This window comes from Periplaneta americana, chromosome 3 (assembly GCF_040183065.1).
Source record: "Periplaneta americana isolate PAMFEO1 chromosome 3, P.americana_PAMFEO1_priV1, whole genome shotgun sequence".
Classification (NCBI taxonomy): domain Eukaryota; kingdom Metazoa; phylum Arthropoda; class Insecta; order Blattodea; family Blattidae; genus Periplaneta; species Periplaneta americana.
In genome coordinates this window covers 28,104,541-28,122,283 of record NC_091119.1, presented here as the reverse complement: position 1 = coordinate 28,122,283, position 17,743 = coordinate 28,104,541, and the positions used below count along the sequence as shown (strand labels likewise).

At 35.4% G+C, this 17,743-nt stretch overlaps 1 protein-coding gene across 3 annotated transcripts in view; it reads left to right on the top strand.

The window, feature by feature from the left end:
- Positions 1 to 216: 216 nt before the first annotated feature.
- The window catches only part of LOC138695884 (cytochrome P450 9e2-like), a 38,588-nt gene continuing 21,061 nt past the window's right edge, over positions 217 to 17,743 (top strand). Inside the window, exons 1-4 of one of the 3 annotated variants that reach the window (XM_069820225.1) lie at positions 217 to 330; positions 7,705 to 8,143; positions 13,314 to 13,478; positions 16,563 to 16,768. In XM_069820225.1, coding sequence (XP_069676326.1) covers positions 7,762 to 8,143; positions 13,314 to 13,478; positions 16,563 to 16,768 — 753 coding nt within the window. In that variant the 5' untranslated portion in view covers positions 217 to 330; positions 7,705 to 7,761. Of the gene's footprint in view, positions 331 to 5,151; positions 5,589 to 7,704; positions 8,144 to 13,313; positions 13,479 to 16,562; positions 16,769 to 17,743 lie in introns of those variants that run through there. The other 2 variants (XM_069820224.1, XM_069820226.1) reach the window with 2 other exon arrangements.

Here is a 17,743-nt window from a genome sequence, read left to right as displayed (position 1 = left end):
TCACGAATATATTTAAAGTAATACAAAAGTTATGTAATTATTATTATTATTATTATTATTATTATTATTATTATTATTATTATTATTATCATTATTATTATTACGGGATAATTCCGTGCTTGAAAACCGTAATCTAATATACAAGGTTGCGGCACCAAAGTTGCACACGTTTATGCAACGCGCTACCCTTTCCGAGAGTTGTCGAGATAGTCTAAACGAGGTTACGTCACAGGAGGAGGAGTTTCCTCAAGTATTCCTCCTCCTTAGAAACATTCGCGCCCTTTATTCGTGTCGTTCACACTTCGACGCTGTCCTCTACAGCGGCAAGCAGTAAGTACATCTTTGCCTGCGACATATCACTTTTAGCATAAATATTTGTATATTTACATGCTTTCTCCAACAACGTAGGAGGATGGTTCAGTTTTCAGAGTTATGCGTTGATATTTCTGTGAGAGTGCTGTGTGAAAGTCAGTGGCGTAGCATGAAATTTTGAGCAGGGGAAGCTAACTCAAGTTGTCTTTCATGCAATATGAGAAAACGTATTACAAAAATATAGTCTTAAAATAAATAGTAGTCAATGTCAAGTCAGCAGTCGAAGATTGGTTGGAACATCGTAAGTAACACCAATAAGGCATGACCTCAAATGATACGTAGTAAAATATGATTTCATGGTTTACACATCAAATAGACACGTATAGTATAACACTAGCTCACTCCCTGTCATACTTAGAGAAATCACAATATTAGTATCATTACGTAAGTATGCGTCTGTCTTTCGGTTGTATCCTTCATTGACAGCAAGGGAGTCGGTCATTTGTTTTTTAAATCACACTTTTGTTCGTAAGTCAGTCTTGATAATACAATTGTCCTAAAAATTCAAGTAAATTAGTGTCAGGAACTGTTATTTCGCTCATTATTTATTATATCAGCCACAATGCACACTAACACTTCAACTGAACACAACTGACGAAAAGGGATAACTCGGAAACTACTATTTTAAATGTTAAAGCTAGCTTCTTGCGAGCCTTGCGACTAGGGTAGTTTAGTTAGAAAGGGATGGAAAATCTGCGGGGAGGATTACACAGAAGAAACCAGTCTGCTTGGGAGCTGGTATATGCAAGCTTCTTGTTTACTGCTGCATCACAAATCATCCTGAGCTGCCGCATCACAATATTTAACGCGTAAATATAAATTCTATTAGAATTAATAAATAATTTTGTCCATAAACTGCAGGTTTATTATGAAATTGTTATTGACTGGGGAAGCTAAGCTTTTTAGCTTACATTGACGCTACGCCACTGGTGAAAGTTGTTAACATTATTTCAGATGGCTGTGATATTTCCATAAATAATTACAGATAACGCTGGAAAATGCCACTCTATCTGTAAGTTCATAGAACCTTCCTGTCCCTTGTCAGGCTGTTTTATAAGTGAAATGTAAATGGAGGTAAAATATGAATATAGGCAGTTATAAAATTACATCTTTTTTTAAAGTAGGTTACTTCACGACGCTTTATCAACATCTTAGGTAATCTGGCATCTGAATGAGATGAAGGTGATAATGCCGGTGAAATGAGTCCTGGGTCCAGCACCGATAGTTACCCATCATTTGCTCATATTGAGTTGAGGGAAAACCCCGGAAAAAACCTCAATCAGGTAACTTGCCCCGCCCGGGAATGGAACCCGGGCCACCTGGTTTTGCGGCCAGTCGCGCTAACCGTTACTCCACAGGTGTGGACAATTACATCTTAGCATAAAAGATATGAAACTTGAGTATCTAATATTTTAAAATCCCCATTGTGTTGCACTTTCGTTTAGCCTATATTTTGTTTCCTACTTTGGCCATCAGAGGCCTGTGAATTTGCACAAGATATTGTCCTGTAGGAATGTCTGCAATAATTTCCATCCGATAAGTTGACCCATAGAGACACTTGTCCGCAAATTATAAACTCTTCAGTTCTTTTATTTGCTGTACGTATTGTTATTTTGGTGCTATTTCTTAAAAAAATATATATGAAATGATTGGATACTTTCCGGACAGGCTTCATATACACGTTCGTAATACCCTATAGGTTGGCCTTATAGGCTTTGAGGTTAACAACTTTTGTCAGGTTTACTATACTGCCATCTAGTTGTTACATAAGGAGTCACGTCATAATTCCCATTTGAATTGCATTAGCGACTGTACTGCCATCTCGTGTTCGTTTACGGCGGACGGGTGGCGATCCTGGCGGTTGTTCTCTTCAAAGTGCTGCCGATTTTAACATAGCGATGAGTTATCTGTTACATATATGGTCTAGGGTAATACCAAAGATGGACGTAGCTAACGGGAAAAGTCATTTGCTATATTTTAGAGACATTGTTGAAGACATTTTTAAGCACCGCAAAATTGTACTTCGATTATAAAAATTGTTTTATATGAAACATCTCATAACGTGTTTTGAAAAAGCCATTGATTAAATTCGCAATAGATATTACTCCGTCAATTCAAGAGGGCAGTGTATTACGATATTAAATTACTGAAATAATTTCAGTTTTGTCCTTTAAATGTGCAGAAATTTGATCTGATTATATTTTGGTTTAGGGTAAATTAGGGTCTGTTGGACAGTCGGGCATGTTGGACACTTTGTACTTTAACGTGTTACCTCGCCACTTGTGGGCACCACATTCTGCTAGACGTCAATGACGGAAGTAGCCTCACTCGTGGCTACTTCCGTCATTAACTTGTAGCAGAATGTGGTGCCCACAAGTGGCGAGGTAACACGTTAAAGTACAAAGTGTCCAACATGCCCGACTGTCCAACAGACCCTAATTTACCCTATTGTTTGTTCTTTCAAATTGTTTAATGTTTCAATCAAAGCTCATTTTATACTTGTAAACTGGCAATGAGGTTTTAATATTATATTCCACACAAGAAATCACTTTTATCATTTTTATAAAAAGTGCATTATTACTGTAATTTGGCTTATTAAAATGAAATATATACTAAAACTAATATGACCTAAATACTAGAGTAAATTTTAATAATTTGTAGTTATTCAAATTTTCAACTGATTCGATTAAGAATTGCATTGTAAGGAGCATTTCTGTAGTGCTCGGGAAAAGTGACACAAGTCAGTTTCCACAAACCTTTTTTGATAATTTATTGACAACTTACGGAACATCTGCTCGCTTGGAAAAAAATACATAAGTATTTCTCCCATTACAATAATTCACACAGAAAAAAAATCAAATCGACATAAACCAGTGTAAGTTGTCAATAGATTATCAAAAAAGGTTTGTGGAAACTGACTTATGTCACTTTTCCCAAGCACTGCAGATTTTATACACGAAAATTCCAATAACGGTAAATAAACTCGCAGTTGCAGGGAACTTGAAATTAGATGAGAGTAACGTAAGTCAAGACAGTAAGTCCACCTTCTAAAATACAGAATGTTAAGAAAAAATTATCTAACATTTCGAGAGGAGGTAATATTAATAAAATCAAGAAAATAATATCTAATAGACATGGCCCTAAAATTAATTTCTTTGATGAAAGAAGGACTGTGAAATTTTTATTGTAAAACCAGCTCTTTTCTCGTTTCTTTTCGTGTGTCATATATGCCTGTTTACTCTTTTGTTTACTGCACTGCAATAAGAAACGAGCAAAGAGCTCCGATTAGAACAGCGGTCGTCAGCACAGAGCACCCTGGGGCTAGCGTATGTTACCCGCGGAGAACACAGTGCACAATGGTGCACTCGTAGCTGCTAGCGGGTATGCTCTCTAACTCTTCCTGCTGCACGACGGGGCACATGGGACGGCTCCGCTTACCCTTTGCACATTTCAGCGAGTGCTGACGACCACTGGATTAGAAGATACACTGTTGTTACAATACCAAATTACACAGTGGTTATTTCTTCAAAGACATAGATTTTAGGACCCATGTTTGTTCGAATTTTTATCTTTATTTTTATGAATATTACCTTGTCTCAAAATATTATAACCTTTTTTCTTAACTCACATTAGAAGCTAATAATTTTATTGTTGTTACAATACCAATTTCACAATCCAAGTTTCTTCAAAGTTATTATGTTTATTAGACTCTTTTCTTGTTTTTATGAATACTACCTTCTTTCAAATTATCAGACCCTTTTTTAACACCCTGTATAAATAAGGGAAGTAGTAAGAACACTTTCTAATATAATAACGCACCATTAGAAGTCACAAATGAAAGAATTTCATGAATTCATATAGCTCTGCTGTCTAATGGGGGGGGGGGGAATACTGTTTTCATATGTCAATACGGCGGTTGCTGTCGTCTGCGATACAACGAACTTTTCTGTTTATTTTCGAGTTCGTCATTTTTTTCCGGTTTTTATATGCTTATTTAAGTTGTTAACTCTCGCTAGTGGTTTTATATTTTATTTTATCCGTCTTAGTATTTATTTTATTATTGTAAATATTTTTGTTTTATCACTAATATTATTATTATTATTATTATTATTATTATTATTATTATTATTATTATTATTATTATTAATGAATTATTTTGTATTACTATCTTTGTATCATCTCCGTCATGATTATTCTATTATTATTATTATTATTATTATTATTATTATTATTATTATTATTATTATTATTATTATTATTATTATTATTGTTACTATTATTTCTATCATCAGCATTATTATTTGATCTCTGTAAAATTTATGTAGGCTACTGGACTGTACCCGAGCACGAGCATATGCTTATTTCGGGTATCTATTCATATGTATTCAATTAAAATGTAAATTATAAATAAATTTGTAAAATATGGCCACAAGCGGTAGGTTAAAACTGAAGGTAGGCGTAATTCTGTCATTAAACTTCAAATATTTTTAAACTACAATTTTGCATTTGTGGCAGTCATCTTTCCAAGGTGCATTGTATACGATAGAATGTTTATTACTTGTCAAATCTGTTGGAGAAAGCAGTATCAAATGAGCCCCTGTGGGCTATTTATTAACTTGTGTGCACCTAGAAACCTGTGTAATAATCCCTCGATGAAAACAAAGGGGGAAAGTGGCCATTTGTTTACTTCCAGTTGCATAGCAACGCTCCATGGAGTATTTCACAACAGAGTGCACTGCGCAATCGCAGTCTGAACCACCACGTGTGACCTTGCAAGAACAGCTGAATAGCAACAGTGCTTGTGAGTGTTTCGCTGCTGTGCGTACATCTCTAATCTCTTGTTAGTTTGACAAACCTTGCAGTATAACAGCTGGACTCGGAAATGTACAATGTTGTATATTGTGTATTGACCTTACTTTAGTGTTCATTGCTTGTATTCCATACAGACGCCGACTTTCTCGTAGAAAGGAATTTGGTCCGTGTTCACGTGTGGTCTGCATAGACAGTTACAATTTCTACAACAACCGGCAAATAACATTCCTGCAAAGTTAATGAAGTTATGTGGTAATACAGTACACAATGCATTCTAAAATTAAAACAAAATAATTCTAGACAGCCTACGCATGTGTGCTTATCTTTGGATAGTTACATTGTGTTGTCAAACGGTAACTTACACAACTGTGACTACATCATTAGACAGTTCTGCTATATGAAAGGTATTGTGAGTGTTGTTGATTTCTTTATGAAATATTAAAATATGCAGTAATATTAAAATCTGCATGAACGTAAGTTATTCTTCATCAAATCAATTTATTCGGTTTATTTATTTCTTTATTATGTTTCAAATTCATTTTTTATTTTCATATTTGTTTATTGTTTAGATTTATTTACATTCTTATATATTTATATTATAAATTTATTTATTTTGATTTACTTATCTACTTCTTACCTACTTACTATTTATTTATTTATTTACTTTTAGGTTTGTTTGCTTATTTTTATATCTTCCATTTATTTACATTTTAGATTTACCTATCCACACCTGTGGAGTAACGGTCAGCGCGTCTGGCTGCGAAACCAGGTGGCCCGGGTTCAAATCCCGGTCGGAGCAAGTTACATGGTTGAGGTTTTTTCCGGGGTTTTCCCTTAACCCAATAGGAGCAAATGTTGGGTAACTTTCGGTGCTGGACCCCGGATTCATTTCACCGGCATTATAACCTTCATTTCATTCAGACGCTAAATAACCTGCGATGTTGATACAGTGTCGTAAAATAACCCAATACCCAATAAAATAAAAATAAAAAATAGATTTACCTATGTAGCCTGCCTACTTATATATGTAGGCCTATTTATAATATATGTATATACAAGATGAAACGTAAGTAATGTCATTAATTACATGGGGTTATTCTTTGAGATATTTCAAACAAAAACATTTAAAACAATACTGCTTATTTTTGCCTCCTTTTCGAGATGAAAATTATTTTATGTGGAACATTTCATAGCGTGTTTTTCGGGAAAGCTATTGATTTAATTCTCAGTGTGCTCAAAATTTTACTTTTCACTTTTAAATGCGCAGAAATTTGATCCGAACGAAGAGTTACATTTGTTCCACTTCGACTATGTAATGTGGATTTTTTTTTAATTTTAGTAGGTTATTTTACGACGCTTTATCAGCAGCTTAGGTTAATTAGCGTCTGAATGAGATGAAGGTGATAATGCCGGTGAAATGAGTCCGGGTTCAGCACCGAAAGTTACCAGCATTTGCTCATATTGGGTTGAGGGAAACCCCCGGAAAAAACCTTAACCAGGTAACTTGCCCCGACAGGGAATCGAACCCGGGCCACCTGGTTTCGCGGCCAGACGCGCTAACCGTTACTCCACAGGTGTGGCCTGTAATGTGGACTTTACAGCACTAATAAAAATGTTGTAAACACATTCATTACGCAACTAGTTAGGTAATGATGCTTATGTTCGCAAATAGGTAATGATACTGCTAGTACTAACTGTAGAATTTGCAGAATTTTGAATATCTGCAACCTCCTTTGAACTCATTTTAAAATGATGAAAGAGTAATGGAACGGAGAAAAATTTTCTCCGGCGCCGGGATCTGAACCCGGGTTTTCAGCTTTACGTGCTGATGCTTTATTCACTAAGCCACACCGGATACCCACCCCGGCGCCGGACAGAATCGTCTCAGTTTAAGTTCCAACTCTTGGGTTCTCTCTAGTGGCCGCCCTCTGCACTACATCATAGATGTCTATAAACGTAGGACTGAAGTCCACACATGTGCTGAGGTGCACTCGTTATGAGTGACTAGTTGGCCGGGATCCGACTCTTTCATCGTATGATGACGCAGAATATCTGCATGGAAATATCATATGTACTTCGGTACATTAAAAATAATGTATATATCATTTTAAAATGTTTGCTTAGGTCTACTAATACTGCTGTTCTTTTATTATAAACAAAATCCTATCGTGTTCAAAACTAATGAAACAAACATAAAAGATTCCCCTTTTACGGGAAGAAAATAATAATAATAATAATAATAATAATAATAATAATAATAATAATAATAATAATACAATCGCCTCTACACAAAAGACATGTTCAAAACTAATAAAAATTATACAATTACTTTTATTAAAAAATTATTTTTTATCAAAGTGGATAAAACGTTTTACGTTACACTTATCGTAACTTCATATTACAATACTCGGTCTGCGGCCTCGTTTGACAACTTTCCAATCTCGTACTGTAATATGAAATGTTACGGTACTCGTATCGTAAATAATTGTTATAATAATACATATTTTTCATCTTTTGCAGTTCCTCCAGTATTATTGCCTGTATTATATCATCACTGAAGTTCCCCAAGCAACCACAATGATCATCCCAAACTTCATGTACTGGGCTACCGTATTCCTTGGACTTCTGCTAGTTCTGTACTTGTACGGAACTAAGAACTATGATTACTTCTTAAAAAGGAACATGCCTTCCTTACAACAGAGCCCATTCATTGGAAACTTTGGACCATTTCTGTTCAGGAAGCGCTCCTACCCAGATCATATAAAGTGGATGTATGACAGGCTTAAAGCATACTCCTATGGGGGAGTATTCCAGCTCATGACTCCCTACGTCATGATTTGCGACCCGGAGCTCATCAAGGCTGTGACAGTGAAGGACTTCGATCACTTCACTGACCGCAACCAAGTCGTGCCGAAAGACATTGATCCTGTATTCGCGAAAACTCTCACCATGCTAAAAGGTTTGTTTCACAACATTCAGGCACTATATTGTGTGTGACAAATTATTTGAGAATTATTGTGTTTTTTTTTTCTCTTGTACGGAGGAGGTGCCCGAAGGCTTATACTGCAGCCTGAGGCTTATTGTGCTTACCACTCTAGTCTTGTGAATGATTGGTTAGCCGAACGGCCGCGCTGTTGTACAAGTACAGAAACATCATTTTATTTTTACTAACATTTTTCTAATATTAACCTGGATATACCTTTGAATTAACGGTTGAGAACCCGAAACACCGTTTGCTACCCCCTTCCACGACTGGAGTTCGACGATACTGGTGTAAAATACAAACAAATTACTTTACTAGGTATAGGAGGGAAGAAAAGTAGTTCATCCATTTACGTGAACTAGGAAATATCGCGATTTTGAGTTTGATGATTTTCATTAGGTTTTTCTTTAGTAAAAATACAGTACTATATTAACAATAAGTGTTTTTACTCACGAACTGAGCTGTCCATTCGGACGTGTTCATTATGCAGTGTACATTACACTGTCTACAGCACATTAGCGTACAAAATAGAGAATGAAATTAAATTGAAAAATAATTATAATATGGATATTTAAACACAATTTTGAAAATAGTGGCCGTTCACTTAATATAGGCATTAGTTCATTTTTTTCTTGCATATTATCGCACTATAAACTATTGTACCTAATTCCAATTAGCAGTTTCGTCCTTCGTACTTGTAACTCATGTTGAAATAATTCTGTACCTACTCTATAACAGAGTACTTTACGTACTGTAAATTGAATCTTCACTTCTGCCCGTTGCGAAAAGATAAAATTACTCAGGCATGCTATCTATTGTCCGTCCAAGTGGTTTTGTTGCAGAGTCGTAGAAAGTAGGGAAGTCACGTGACAATTAATTAACGAGGCCCTTTTATTTAAGTTATTTTAAACAGTTGTACAATATTACGTTCAATTCCTAACAGAAATTAATGTTTTCAAAAAAAGAGCTAAGACAGCCCAGCCACTAGCCTTTACAGAGGGGCGAGCAGGAGCGGGTGGGGGAAACCGGGATGCGACGCAGGCAAACGGACGACAGTACCTATGCGAAAATATGATTCAATATTGAAAGTTCTTTCGTTACTGGAAAACGCGAACATATTTCTTGAACGTTCTATACTCACTGACTCAGTACTGTTTACTATCACCGTAAGGCGGCCTTGGTTCTGTGTGAAAGGCGGTTAGAATTTTACTAGTAGAGGGGTTGGGAGTGAAGTACATTAAAAAACTTGGGTACAATAAAAATTGAAGTAAAAATAAAATGATGTCCCTGTACAACACGACACTCCGTGAACTGAACCCGGGCTATTGTATGGATGATTATGTGTGTGAATTAATGATCGCGAATTGAGTCCGAAGTCCAACGCCGAAAATTACCAGCGATTCTACGTCAATTGGTTGAGAGAAAATGCTTAATTATTGTAGAAATGGTGATACTTTGGTTTTGTTCTTTTTTTGTTGTGTCACAAGTACATGTTTGGAAACTAGTCTTTTAGGGTGCTATTCATAGACATTTCGCTAGCCCGGGCTACGAGTGTGCTAAACAGAATTCATATCATATCACATCGCTAACACTGGTTTATGAATACGAAAAACGTTAGTTCGCTGATCATCCACCGAAAGCCCGCGCTAAGAATGTCTATGAATACGGCCCTTAACGTTTACTAAAGGTGCTTAATGTGTCCCCCTCCATTGTTTACACATGCCTGAGCACGACGTTCACACGACTGGCGAGTTCGCTCAAACACCATGTTGTCGTCACGTATTAATTGGCATGCATTTTCAACACGTTGCAATAGCTCCTCTGCATCATTCACTGATGTTGCATAGACGACAGCCTTCAAATGACCGCAAAGGTAAAAATCTAATGGTGAGGTCGGGTGATCTGGATGGCCAAGGCACTGGACCACCGCGCCAAATCAAAACAAGAACAATGTACTACTGTCTTGTCACTGTGTTCTTTGTAAACAAACACTGGTACAAAATCAAAACAAAATCAACAGAGTAATATGATCAGATACTTATGAAAACAGAAGTCACTATTACTATTTTTTCCAATAAATAAGCGTTTTTCGTCAAATTTTCATGTAAGGAATTGTTCTTATTTTTGATCCAGGAGCACGCTCACGCGTTTTCCAAACATACTTATGACTCACCCTGTATAATATTTTATATATATATATATATATATATATATATATATATATATATATATATATATGGTGGAAGGCGTTCAGTGACAGTGACCTCACAGAGTGCTCACTAAATCAGAGAGTATAATTAATTTTGTTATCCCTAAAAGAATCGGAAAAATTAAATTTAAATTGATGTCTCCTAGAACATTCAACATTGACAAAGCATGTCAGTAAAGACTTCATTTGTTTTGCTTTCGATAATGGGAAATTAAGCGAGAAAATATGAAGATGTTTGAATAATAATATTTCTTTGAAAGAGTCTGGCAGTCACTATTTCCTTTCGCTCCCCTTCCAGAACCAAACGGAGGGAGCAACAGGAAAATATTTATCAGCTCAAGATAATGATAGCGTGCTAATTGTTTTCCTTGTTTCTTTGGCGTCTCAAGTAGCCATTGCTCGCTAATTGACGTCCCAAGTAGCCACCGCTCGCTGTATATAGCTTAGTTAGTTAGAAAACAGCGCCAGTAGTTGAAGTATTACGCTTAATAAAGAACTAGAAATATTGTAAATGTCTTCCTCGGTGACCAAGTCAATACCACGCTAGCCAGTAGGTCCAAAGTTCGAGATTTCAAACACGGCCGAAAGAGATGAATATCTAATACCGAATAAAAATCCATAACATGGCTTTCTTCGAAATCAAATAAAGCTGTAGATTCATGGCACTTATAAAATACTTTCTCTGAATGAAAGGATTGAAGGCAAAATTGCACATGTGAATATTACACTAACTTTGTCATCATTTTCGTCTACCACCACGTTGTTGGTAATGACTTCAATACAGAGTCTGTCACCTTTGATATCCTTCTCTTAATATTGCTATTCAGGTTGGTATTACATTGTCAAAGTTCTTTGACAAAGATCTTTAATAAAATATATATTATAAAATATATGACAGTGTAATGGGTTTTCTTTTATAACAATTGCTTTAACTATTACACTTTTACTACGTCACACTACTTTTGACCAATAAAACGGCACGAAAGGACGTCTTTCAACCAATCATGGCTGCTCATTATTATTATTATTATTTTTTTTCCTTGTTGGTAACTCTATAGCATCTATTAGATGTTTTATGGTTGTGCTAACAGATGGAGTTACTTGTCAACAATGTGACGCTGAAACATGTGTTCAGGTTATTGCCCAGCGACAGTCCTGACGTATTTTTATATTGTGATGATTGGTTAATTTATATTAACCCGGCACACTCACAATCACACTCACATACATACAAATTTCCAGACTCTAGACACCCAGGGAATTCCTCTTCTTCAAGAAAAATTCACCGAGAGCCTAGCCTGGGAATCGAACCCGGGACCTCCTGATCTGGAAGCCAGCATGCTGACCAACAGACCACGGAGGCAGTCAATTATAGCTGCTTATCGCACAATTTTATCGCGTCCCTAGCATTTGTTTATTTTTATCACTACCCTAGCATTTGTTTCTTTGTTTGCCAACATTTCTAACTGCACCGGTCTGGACGTCAAAAAACCGAAAATTACAAACCACTCCAGTCGATGCACAGCATTTTCAAATATGACTCGCATTGGCATTCAAGAACAAGAATTAATAAAGATCACTGGTCATATATGAAGAGCACCATTCGGAAATTCTGAATAAGTTGAGGGATACACCATGTACATCAACGAGTTCACTTCTTTTACGCACACGTCCAATATAACATCAACTGAACCACCAACCACTAAAACATTCAAATTTGAAAATTGTACTTTGAATAATTGTTTCTTTTAAAATTATTCATGTTTATTTTTTATTTCTTCATCGTTAATTAAAAACGTTTCTTATTTAATCATCCCTAATTAAAACTTTTCTAACACTCGTTTATATTATTTAGGTTATGTTTGTTATAGCTTCTGCTGTATGATATTATGGATAGTCGCGTATCAGAGATTGTTTAATACTAAGATTTATTGAAAATCATCTGTCAAGTGACGTTGATTACCGAGATCCGGATGACTGAAGTGGAATGCAAATTTTTTAATAACAATGAAACTGAATCAACAAAGCCTTCTTGACTAGTAACCGACCACAGAGTTCAATGAAGATTCCGTAGTTGGCACAACTGATAACAAGAAAACATAATCATAAAACACTACTGGTCCACACCTGTGGAGTAACGGTTAGCGAGTCTAGCCGCGAAACCAGGTGGCCCGGGTTCGATTCCCGGTCGGGGCAAGTTACCTGGTTGAGGTTTTTTCCGGGGTTTTCCCTCAACCCAATATGAGCAAATGCTGGGTAACTTTCGGTGTTGGACCCCGGACTCATTTCACCGGCACTATCACCTTCATATCATTCAGACGCTAAATAACCTAAGCTGTTGATAAAGCGTCGTAAAATAACCCACTAAAAAAACAATACTGCAATCTAGCGTAATGTTGAAATGGTACAATAATATATTTGAAGACAGTTGTATTTTCGTAAGCCAATTAATATTTTATTGTATTGGAGTACTTTGTTACTTCTAATCTTTATATACTTTCTTCTAATCGTGTAATAGTCAATTAATTCCCACTCGAGTTTTGATTTTCTCTAGATAAATCAAAACCTCTAGTGAGATTACTGTTGATGAAAGATCTTTTATAAAATGTAAGTGCATCTTGTTATCTTTGATAAAAGATTTCTATACCTTGAAACAAATATGGCGTAATGCAAATATAACTGAACTATTGCTACCACAAAAATTCTGATATCGGAGTGTGAAGGAAATTAAATGTTGTAAATAAATAATTTGTATAATATAATCTTAATATTGTATAATACTATTTTATAATAATTTGTATAACTTTTCAAGTTCTCGCATTGTAACTCTTTCATTAAGTTCTGATGGATACCTCTCTTGACTTCACATAATACACAGTGAAATACAAAATCTTTGATGAATTATTACAAGAAAGTGTAATGTGATCCTACCTTTAGGTGAGCAATGGAAAGAGGCCCGTTCAAACCTAACTCCTGCTTTCACGTCCAGCAAGATGAAGATGATGTTCGAGCTCGTGTCAGAGTGTGGCGTACAGCTTGTCGAATTCCTGGAAAAGTGTTGTGGAAATTATACTCCAGAAAAGGTCATTAAGATCGAAAAAGGTAAATAAAAAATGTCTAATATCTTTCGGACAAAAATTCAATGGAAAGTTATAGCTTTTAATAATAGTTTTATTTTTCCTGGCAGAGTTAAGGCCATCAGGCCTTCTCTTCCACTCAACCATGATCAAATCACATACAGAAATATACATACCGGTATACAAATATTCAATTAAAAATAATAATAAATAAAGAGAGTTTGTATACATATACACAATCAATATTAGCTTTAAAATAATAATAATAATAATAATAATAATAATAATAATAATAATAATAATAATAATTATATATATAAAATCACAAACAGGAAAATACATTCTAGAATGCAAGTACACTAAAAAAAAGAATTGATACATATGAATATAATCTCTCAACTAAAGGAATAGTACAATTAGTATGATCAGCACAGCACGTGTGAAATAGACACACAAAAACTGCATGTATACATACACAAACACAACTATACACTGTAAGTGTTCACATACTGAAGAACTCTCGAACATAAATAAATAAAATCATAAATATTGCATTTGTATTATGGTTAGTTGCCAGATGGATCTTAGATAAAAAAAATGAACGGTTGCCATACGCAAGTTCCCTTCGAAATCTTCCGTTGATTAAAACTCAGAAAGACTGCAATATTATTTCACTCCTGGATTGTTTTCCACATAATTTGCACATCTTTTATTAACTTTTCTCGGAATGAAATTAGTGTCTACTTTTGTTTTTAAAACGTTCTTCGAAATTCAGTTCTCTTTTAAAAGTGTCCATAATAAATTTTGCGTCATCAACTCTTAGGTAAACTGATGGGGATCCTAAAGAAAATTGGTGTGGATTGGAAAGAGAGGAGGCTGTTCATTAATCTTTATATGAAACAATGAGTCAAAGTCAGGTTAGGAGAAGAAATGTCAGAAGGAAGTGAAATAGGGAGAGGAGTACGACAAGGATGTCCTTTATTACACACCCTGTTCAACATCTACTAGGAGGATTTAGTAAAGAACTTTTTTCAGAACATGGGAGGAGTGATAGTAGGAGGAAGACGAATAAAGTGCATAAGATTTGCTGATGATACGGCATTGTTAGCAGAAGAGGAAATGATAATAAAGGATATGCTACTGTAACTAAATGACAGCTGTGGGCAGTATGAGATGAAGATAAATGCAAATAAGACCCTAGATCATAATATACCCAGATTGCTCGGCCTTATAGGCTTTGACGGTAACATGTTTTGTCAGGTTTACTATGCTGCCATCTAGTTGTTACATAAGGAGTCGCCTCATAACTCCTATTTGAATTGCATTAGCGACTATACTGCCATCTCGTGTTCGTTTACGGCGGACGGGTGGCGATCCTGGCGGTTGTTCTCTTCAAAGTGCTACCGATTTTAACATAGGGATGAGCAATCTGCTATATATGTGATCTGGGATGAGACGAAGACAATGGTCATAGGAAGAACAATACAGAAGATAAACTTGCGAAATCTAAATGAGACAGTAGGGCAAGTGGACAGCTTCAAATACTAGGAGTCTACTATAAGCAATAACATGATCTGCTGCCAGAAGTCAAAAGTAGGATAGCAATGGCCAAGGAAACTTTTAATAGAAAAAGGAGCATCTTCTGCGGACCTCTGGAAAAATAACTAAGGAAGAGACTAGTGAAGTGCTTTGTATGTAGTGTGGCATTATATGGGGCAGAAACATGGACATCACGACGAAGTGAAGAGAAGCGAATAGAAGCATTTGAAATGTGGATATGGAGAAGAATGAAACGTTTGAAGTGGACAGACAGAGTAAGATATGAAGTTGTGTTGGAAAGAGTGGGAGATGAAAGAATGATGCTGAAACTGATCAGGAAGAGGAAAAGGAATTGGTTGGGTCACTGACTGGGAAGAAACTGCCTACTGAAGGATGCCTTGGAAGGAATGGTGAACGGGAGAACAGTTCGGGGAAGAAGAAGATATCAGATGATAGACGACATTAAGATATATGGATCATACGAGGAAAGATTGGAGAAACCTGGGTTTGCAGTGAAAGACCTGCCCTTGGGCAGAACACTAAATGAATTAACTTCATAAAAGGATTTAATATAAAATATAAATGATGTATGTATTTCGATATTATGTTCTGTTGTTTTATTTATCAGTTCCTGCATTTTAAACACGCTATTCTTACATGATCTTCCGGGTCTAAATGCATTTTATGCTCGACCATGTCGAAATGTAGTAATTATACACCTGGTAGTAGCCCTTTAATGCACCTCATTAAAGTACCTATTCATTATAATTCAGTTATTTAGCCAATGAAAAATCACCTTTGTACTGATTGTACCATTATAAACCGCAAGTATCGATTATTCTCGGATATGCAATCGAAAGACAATTAGCGAAAAGTCACGGAGGCTGGAAATCCAATACTGTCGCAGAAGGTTATGTTCTGTTACTATAATAATTAGCGTTAATTGTAAATAATATTCAGATAAATTCAATTTGTCATCTCGTTTTTCAATTCTAAATCAACATCCAGGTTATATCAAGCCTAATCTTCATGTTATTCTCTAGATTATATCAAGGTCAATGACATTCGTGTTTCGGAAAAAATCAATACTTTTGTCTGCGCACATCTCACAATTCAGGTCAGTTCACTCCTCACTTACATAACCATAACATGAATACTTCTGAATAATTTCAAGTTAGAAATATGGTCGAGCATAAAAAGTCGTATGAAACTTGCCTATAATGGTAATTAAGACGCTCGTATGAAAATTATGAAACGAGCGCAAACGAGTTTCATAAACAAACATATTCGCGTCTTAATTACTACCATTATAGGCTCGTTGCATAATGCACTATTGTATTTCTATTAGGAATCATTTTATATTATTTTAATTGAAGGGTAAAGATTATTAAATGAGGTACCGATATGTCGGTATTTTATACGCTGTATTTAAAACACTTATTCCTACATAGTTATTACAGTATTTTCAGTATTCTTTCTTGAAAATAATGTGTACCATAGTTGACGACCAATTGTCTTGTATTGAAGTTTGATTAACAATCTCTGTGCATATTTTATATCCTGAAAACAGGTGGAAAATTATTAGTTGTGGAAATGAGGGATATATTCACAAGATTTGCCAACGACATCATAGCTACTGCAGCCTTCGGAATCAGTGTCGATTCGCTTACGAACCCTAAAAACGACTTCTACATGATGGGTTCGGACATATCAGATCTTGGAGGGAAGCGAGCATTAATCTGGTTTGGCTACTTGTTATGCTCTCCCTTGATGAGGGTAAGTCGGTTACTTTTGTATTTTAGTTCACATGTAGAGTTCCCAAATCTCTTTTAGAGCGAATGTTTCCAGTACAAAAGTCTCAGCAACAGAAAACACCAACGATAAATTTACTTAGAATAGCAATTAAAATTTAGAAAAAACACCAAAACATAAAAATGTATATCTTTGGACCAAAATAAATATGTCCGCTGATATTTATTGTACGACAGGAGATGTCTTATATTTCGTAAAAATACAGACGTGGACAAATTATTAGACTAAAACGTTTTTCTTTGAAACATAATATAATTCGCCACATCAACTAACAGTATAATTCACAGAATCTCTATTGTTGTAAATATGATTGTTTACTTCTTCTGACATATTTTTCCAATGATTAAGTATATTTTTTCTGTCTATGTTGGTACTACTGGTGTTTTAATTATATCCTGCAGAAGATATTCTCCCATGGCCTGCAAGAAGACCGGACATGAACGAAATTGAAAATCTGTGCTCTATACTGAAGAAGAAAGTGAACAAAAAGAGGCTTACAACAAAACATGGACTCATTTAAGCACTGTCTGATATCTGGCTAAATGATACTGATATTCAAAGAAAGTGTCAAACTTTGGTTTCCAGCATCCCTGACAAAATCAACGTGTTAATAAAGAATAAGGGAATGTTCACAAAACATTAGTAAATACATTTTTGTTCATTATTTCTACCGATAAATACAGCTTCGTTGCACATATAATTAATTTAGTCTACTAATTTGTCCACGTCTGTAAAGAGAAAGAAAATATTCATTATGGAATTTTACAACAGTGAAAAATCTGCTACATGAATGAATGTTATTAAAATACTACTCAATACATAGAACGTTTTTCATCAATACATAATAAACACATTGCAAATAACGACTGAAAATGTTTACTCTTACAAAAATTGTACAGGGTGTTTCACGAGGATTTACCGTACTTTACGGAGCTTACT